We start from the raw sequence: 7,742 nt of genomic DNA on the forward strand, positions 1-7,742 counted from the left end.
ACACTAGCATGGTACCAGAAGACATGCAGGGGGACATGACTCTACACTAGCATGGAACAGAAGACATGTAAGGGGACATGATTCTACACTAGCATGCTACAGAAGACATGTAAGGGGACATGATTCTACACTAGCATGGTACAGAAGACATGTAAGGGGACATGATTCTACACTACCATGGAACAGAAGACATGTAAGGGGACATGATTCTACACTAGCATGGTACAGAAGACATGTAAGGGGACATGATTCTACACTAGCATGGTACAGAAGACATGTAGGGGGACATGATTCTACACTAGCATGGAACAGAAAACATGTGGGGGGGGCATGATTCTACACTAGCATGGTACCAGAAGACATGTAGGGGGACATGATTCTACACTAGCATGGAACAGAAGACATGTAGGGGGACATGATTCTACACTAGCATGGTACCAGAAGACATGTAGGGGGACATGACTCCACACTAGCATGGTACAGGAAGACATGCAAGGGGACATGACTCTACAGTAACATGGTACAGAAGACATGTAGGGGGACATGATTCTACACTAGCATGGAACAGAAGACATGTAAGGGGACATGACTCTACACTAGCATGGAACAGAAGACATGTAAGGGGACATGACTCTACACTAGCATGGTACCAGAAGACATGTAGGGGGACATGATTCTTACACTAGCAGGGTACAGAAGACATGTATGGGGACATGATTCTACACAAGCATGGATCAGAAGACATGTAGGGTGACATAACTCTACACTAGCATGTACAGAAGACATGTAAGGGGACATGATTCTACAGTAACATGGTACAGAAGACATGTAAGGGGACATGATTCTACACTAGCATGGTACAGAAGACATGTAAGGGGACATTATTCTACACTAGCACGGTACCAGAAGACATGTAAGGGGACATGACTCTACACTAGCATGGTACAGAAGACATGTAAGGGGACATGATTCTACACTAGCATGGTACAGAAGACATGTAAGGGGACATGACTTTACACTAGCATGGTACCAGAAGACATGCAGGGGGACATGACTCTACACTAGCATGGAACAGAAGACATGTAAGGGGACATGATTCTACACTAGCATGCTACAGAAGACATGTAAGGGGACATGATTCTACACTAGCGTGGTACCAGAAGACATGTAGGGGGACATGATTCTACACTACCATGGAACAGAAGACATGTAAGGGGACATGATTCTACACTAGGATGGTACAGAAGACATGTAAGGGGACATGATTCTACACTAGGATGGTGCAGAAGACATGTAAGGGGACATGACTCTACACTAGCATGGTACAGAAGACATGTAGGGGGACATGACTCTACACTAACATGGTACCAGAAGACATGTAGGGGGACATGACTCTACACTAGCATGGTACAGAAGACATGTAAGGGGACATGACTCTACACTAGCATGGTACAGAAGACATGTAGGGGGACATGACTCTACACTAGCATGGAACAGAAGACATGTAGGGGGACATGACTCTACACTAGCATGGTACAGAAGACATGTAGGGGGACATGACTCTACACTAGGATGGTACCAGAAGACATGTAGGGGGACATGATTCTACACTAGCATGGTACAGAACACATGTAAGGGGACATGATTCTACACTAGCATGGAACAGAAGACATGTAGGGGGACATGACTCTACACTAGCATGGTACAGAAGACATGTAGGGGGACATGATTCTACACTAGCATGTACAGAAGACATCTAAGGGGACATGATTCTACACTAGCATGTACAGAAGACATGTAAGGGGACATGATTCTACACTATCATGGAACAGAAGAGATGTAGGGGAACATGACTCTACACTAGCATGGTACAGAAGACATGTAAGGGGACATGACTCTACACTAGCATGGAACAGAAGACATGTAGGGGGACATGACTCTACACTACCATTTAACAGAAGACATGTAAGGGGACATGATTCTACACTAGCATATACAGAAGACATGTAAGGGGACATGATTCTACACTATCATGGAACAGAAGAGATGTAGGGGGACATGACTCTACACTAGCATGGTACAGAAGACATGTAGGGGGACATGACTCTACACTATCATGTACAGAAGACATGTAAGGGGACATGATTCTACACTAGCATGGTACAGAAGACATGTAAGGGGACATGTTTCTACACTAGCGTGGTACCAGAAGACATGTAGGGGGACATGATTCTACACTACCATGGAACAGAAGACATGTAAGGGGACATGATTCTACACTAGCATGGTACAGAAGACATGTAAGGGGACATGATTCTACACTAGCATGGTACAGAAGACATGTAAGGGGACATGATTGTACACTAGCATGGTACAGAAGACATGTAAGGGGACATGATTCTACACTAGCATGGTACAGAAGACATGTAAGGGGACATGATTCTACACTAGCATGGTACAGAAGACATGTAAGGGGACATGATTCTACACTAGCATGGTACAGAAGACATGTAGGGGGACATGACTCTACACTAGCATGGTACAGGAAGCCATGTAGGGGGACATGACTCTACACTAGCATGGTACCAGAAGACATGTAAGGGGACATGATTCTACACTAGCATGGTACCAGAAGACATGTAAGGGGACATGACTCTACACTAGCATGGTACAGAAGACATATATGGGGGACATGATTCTACACTAGCATGGTACAGAAGACATGTAAGGGGACATGATTCTACACTAGCATGGAACAGAAGACATGTAAGGGGACATGATTCTACACTAGCATGGTACAGAAGACATGTAAGGGGACATGATTCTACACTAGCATGGTACAGAAGACATGTAAGGGGACATGACTCTACACTAGCATGGTACAGAAGACATGTAAGGGGACATGATTCTACACTAGCATGGAACAGAAAGCATGTAGGGGGGCATGATTCTACACTAGCATGGTACCAGAAGACATGTAGGGGGACATGACTCTACACTAGCATGGAACAGAAGACATGTAGGGGGACATGATTCTACACTAGCATGGTACCAGAAGACATGTAGGGGGACATGACTCTACACTAGCATGGTACAGGAAGACATGCAAGGGGACATGACTCTACAGTAACATGGTACAGAAGACATGTAGGGGGACATGATTCTACACTAGCATGGAACAGAAGACATGTAAGGGGACATGATTCTACACTAGCATGGTACAGAAGACATGTAGGGGGACATGACTCTACACTAGCATGGTACAGGAAGCCATGTAGGGGGACATGACTCTACACTAGCATGGTACCAGAAGACATGTAAGGGGACATGATTCTACACTAGCATGGTACCAGAAGACATGTAAGGGGACATGACTCTACACTAGCATGGTACCAGAAGACATGTAGGGGGACATGACTCTACACTAGCATGGTACAGGAAGACATGCAAGGGGACATGACTCTACAGTAACATGGTACAGAAGACATGTAGGGGGACATGATTCTACACTAGCATGGAACAGAAGACATGTAAGGGGACATGACTCTACACTAGCATGGTACAGAAGACATGTAAGGGGACATGACTCTACACTAGCATGGTACCAGAAGACATGTAAGGGGACATGATTCTACACTAGCATGGTACCAGAAGACATGTAAGGGGACATGACTCTACACTAGCATGGTACAGAAGACATATATGGGGGACATGATTCTACACTAGCATGGTACAGAAGACATGTAAGGGGACATGATTCTACACTAGCATGGAACAGAAGACATGTAAGGGGACATGATTCTACACTAGCATGGTACAGAAGACATGTAAGGGGACATGATTCTACACTAGCATGGTACAGAAGACATGTAAGGGGACATGATTCTACACTAGCATGGAACAGAAAACATGTAGGGGGGCATGATTCTACACTAGCATGGTACCAGAAGACATGTAGGGGGACATGACTCTACACTAGCATGGAACAGAAGACATGTAGGGGGACATGATTCTACACTAGCATGGTACCAGAAGACATGTAGGGGGACATGACTCTACACTAGCATGGTACAGGAAGACATGCAAGGGGACATGATTCTACACTAGCATGGTACAGAAGACATGTAGGGGGACATGACTCTACACTAGCATGGAACAGAAGACATGTAAGGGGACATGACTCTACACTAGCATGGTACAGAAGACATGTAAGGGGACATTATTCTACACTAGCACGGTACCAGAAGACATGTAGGGGGACATGACTCTACACTAGCATGGTACAGAAGACATGTAAGGGGACATGATTCTACACTAGCATGGTACAGAAGACATGTAGGTGGACATGACTCTACACTAGCATGGTACCAGAAGACATGCAGGGGGACATGACTCTACACTAGCATGGAACAGAAGATATGTAAGGGGACATGATTCTACACTAGCATGGTACAGAAGACATGTAAGGGGACATGATTCTACACTAGGATGGTGCAGAAGACATGTAGGGGGACATGACTCTACACTAGCATGGTACAGAAGACATGTAAATTGACATGATTCTACACTAGCATGGAACAGAAGACATGTAGGGTGACATGACTCTACACTAACATGGTACCAGAAGACATGTAGGGGGACATGACTCTACACTAGCATGGTACAGAAGACATGTAAGGGGACATGACTCTACACTAGCATGGTACAGAAGACATGTAGGGGGACATGACTCTACACTAGCATGGAACAGAAGACATGTAGGGGGACATGACTCTACACTAGCATGGTACAGAAGACATGTAGGGGGACATGACTCTACACTAGCATGGTACCAGAAGACATGTAGGGGGACATGATTCTACACTAGCATGGTACAGAACACATGTAAGGGGACATGATTCTACACTAGCATGGAACAGAAGACATGTAGGGGGACATGACTCTACACTAGCATGGTACAGAAGACATGTAGGGGGACATGACTCTACACTAGCATGTACAGAAGACATCTAAGGGGACATGATTCTACACTAGCATGTACAGAAGACATGTAATTGGACATGATTCTACACTATCATGGAACAGAAGAGATGTAAGGGGACATGATTCTACACTAGCATGGAACAGAAGACATGTAAGGGGACATGATTCTACACTAGCATGGTACAGAAGACATGTAAGGGGACATGACTCTACACTAGCATGGTACAGAAGACATGTAAGGGGACATGACTCTACACTAGCATGGTACAGAAGACATGTAAGGGGACATGACTCTACACTAGCATGGTACAGAAGACATGTAAGGGGACATGACTCTACACTAGCATGGAACAGAAGACATGTAAGGGGACATGATTCTACACTAGCATGGTACAGAAGACATGTAAGGGGACATGACTCTACACTAGCATGGTACAGAAGACATGTAAGGGGACATGACTCTACACTAGCATGGTACAGAAGACATGTAAGGGGACATGACTCTACACTAGCATGCTACAGAAGACATGTAAGGGGACATGATTCTACACTAGTATGGTACAGAAGACATGTAGGGGGACACGGCTCTGCACTAGCATGGTACAGAAGACATGTAGGGGTGCATGATTCTACACTAGCATGGTACAGAAGACATGTAAGGGGACATGATTCTACACTAGGATGGAACAGAAGACATGTAGGGGGACTTGACTCTTTGCTACAACGACTATCGGGTTTCTGGGTGCATATATACAAAACCTAGTAATACCGTGTCGATAACAAAGAAACATATCTCAAGTGGGAGAAACACACAGTCCATATTTTGGAAAATTTCACACAATGCTTAAGAGTTTCCTTTCTCAACAATAGTATGCCGCCAGATAGTCTCCCATTGGAAGCCATTTTGACAGCATACACACTATAGCACACATAGTCAGTAAGTACCATAGAATAGTCGTAGATGCTGGACCAAGTTTCATACAGACCCACAACATCGGACATACTTAAACACGTTATCTGATATCTTTGATAACAACCCCTTTATGTTCCAGAATAGGAAGGACTGATTGTTCTGATGACTGATAGTTAGTTTATACAGTTGAATTCTGGCCAAAGCTCTGTCTCATCCTACCACGCCTATCACAAGAACGCAGAGTAGGTTCGTTGCACTTGTTGATGTTACTGGTAGTATTAGCAGTAAATTTCCAGGCTGGCGATGTCAATAAGCTCCGTAGTCTTTCAAGAGTTCTACAACTCTTGGGTCAACATCCTGACTCATACACAGATATTGAAATGCTGTTCTCCCATACCTATCAGTCTTGTTAACATAAACACCATGCTGTATCATCAGTTTTACAACACTCACATCAACATCGCCTCCTAGACACAGATTGTGAAAAACTGTCTCTCCGCTTAAATTAGTTGTGTTAACATCAGCTCCATGTTGTATCATCAGTTCTACAGCACTCACATCAACATCGCGTCTCTCACATAAATAGTGAAAGGCTGTGTTTCCTAGCCTATCACGCGTCTTAACATCAGCTCCATGTTGTATCATCAGTTCAACAACATTTGTATCAAGATCGCCTCTCTTACACAGATAGTGAAATGCTGTCTTTCCATACTCATCAGTCTTGTTAACATCAGCACCATGTTGTATCATCAGACACACAACGCTGGCATCAACTTTGCCTCTCTCACAAAGATTGTAAAAGGCTGTCTTTCCGTACCCATCAGTCTTCATAACATCAGCACCATGTTGTATCATCAGTTTTACAACACCTACATCGACATCGAATCTCTCACAAAGATAGTGAAACGCTGTTTTAAAATCATGATCAGTCTTGTTAACATCAGCGCCATGTTGTATCATCAGTTCTACAACACAGGTATCAACATTGCCACTCTCACACAAACAGTGAAACGCTGTCTGTCCAAACCCATCAGTCTTGTTAACATCAGCTCCATGTTGTATTGCCAGTTTAACAAAACTTGCATCAAGATAGCCTTTTTCACAGAGATTATGAAAAGCTGTTTTTCCACGCCTATCTGTCGTGTTAACATCAGCTCCATGTTGTATCATCAGATCTACAACCCTCGCATCAACATTGCCTCTTTCACATAGATGGTGAAAGGCTGTTGAGCCATACGTATCAGGCTTCTTAACATCAGCTCCATGTTGTATCATTAGATCTACAATCCTCGCATCAACATTGCGTCTTCCACATAGATGGTGAAAGGCTGTTTTTCCATACCCATCAGTCTTGCTAACATCAGCTCCATGTTGTAGCATCAGATCTACAATCCTCGCATCAACATTGCCTCTTTCACATAGATGGTGAAAGGCTGTTTTTCCATACCCATCAGTCTTGTTAACACCAGCTCCATGTTGTAGCATCAGATCTACAATCCTCGCATCAACATTGCCTCTTTCACATAGATGGTGAAAGGCTGTTTTTCCATACCCATCAGTCTTGTTAACATCAGCACCATGCTGTATCATCAGTTCTACAACACTCACATCAACTTTGCCTCTCTCAAACAGATAGTGAAATGCTGTCTTTCCAGCATCATCGGTCTTGTTAAAATCAGCACCATGTTGTATCATCAGTTCAACAACACATGCATCAACATCACCTCTCTCACACAGATAGTGAAACGCTGTCTTTCCATGCTTATCAGTCTTGTCAACATCAACACCATGTTGTATCATCAGTTCTAAATCATTCGCATCAACACTGCCAATCACCAACAGAAAA

General features: G+C 43.9%; 1 protein-coding gene across 1 annotated transcript; it reads right to left on the reverse strand.

Moving 5' to 3' along the window:
* Window positions 1-6,202: 6,202 nt before the first annotated feature.
* LOC137258656 (putative ankyrin repeat protein RF_0381) lies at window positions 6,203-7,740 on the reverse strand. The gene has a single exon (XM_067796353.1). The coding sequence runs from the start codon at window positions 7,694-7,696 to the stop codon at window positions 6,203-6,205; it is 1,494 nt and encodes a 497-aa protein (XP_067652454.1). The 5' UTR covers window positions 7,697-7,740.
* Window positions 7,741-7,742: the final 2 nt, after the last annotated feature.

This window comes from Haliotis asinina, chromosome 12 (assembly GCF_037392515.1).
Source record: "Haliotis asinina isolate JCU_RB_2024 chromosome 12, JCU_Hal_asi_v2, whole genome shotgun sequence".
NCBI lineage: Eukaryota > Metazoa > Mollusca > Gastropoda > Lepetellida > Haliotidae > Haliotis > Haliotis asinina.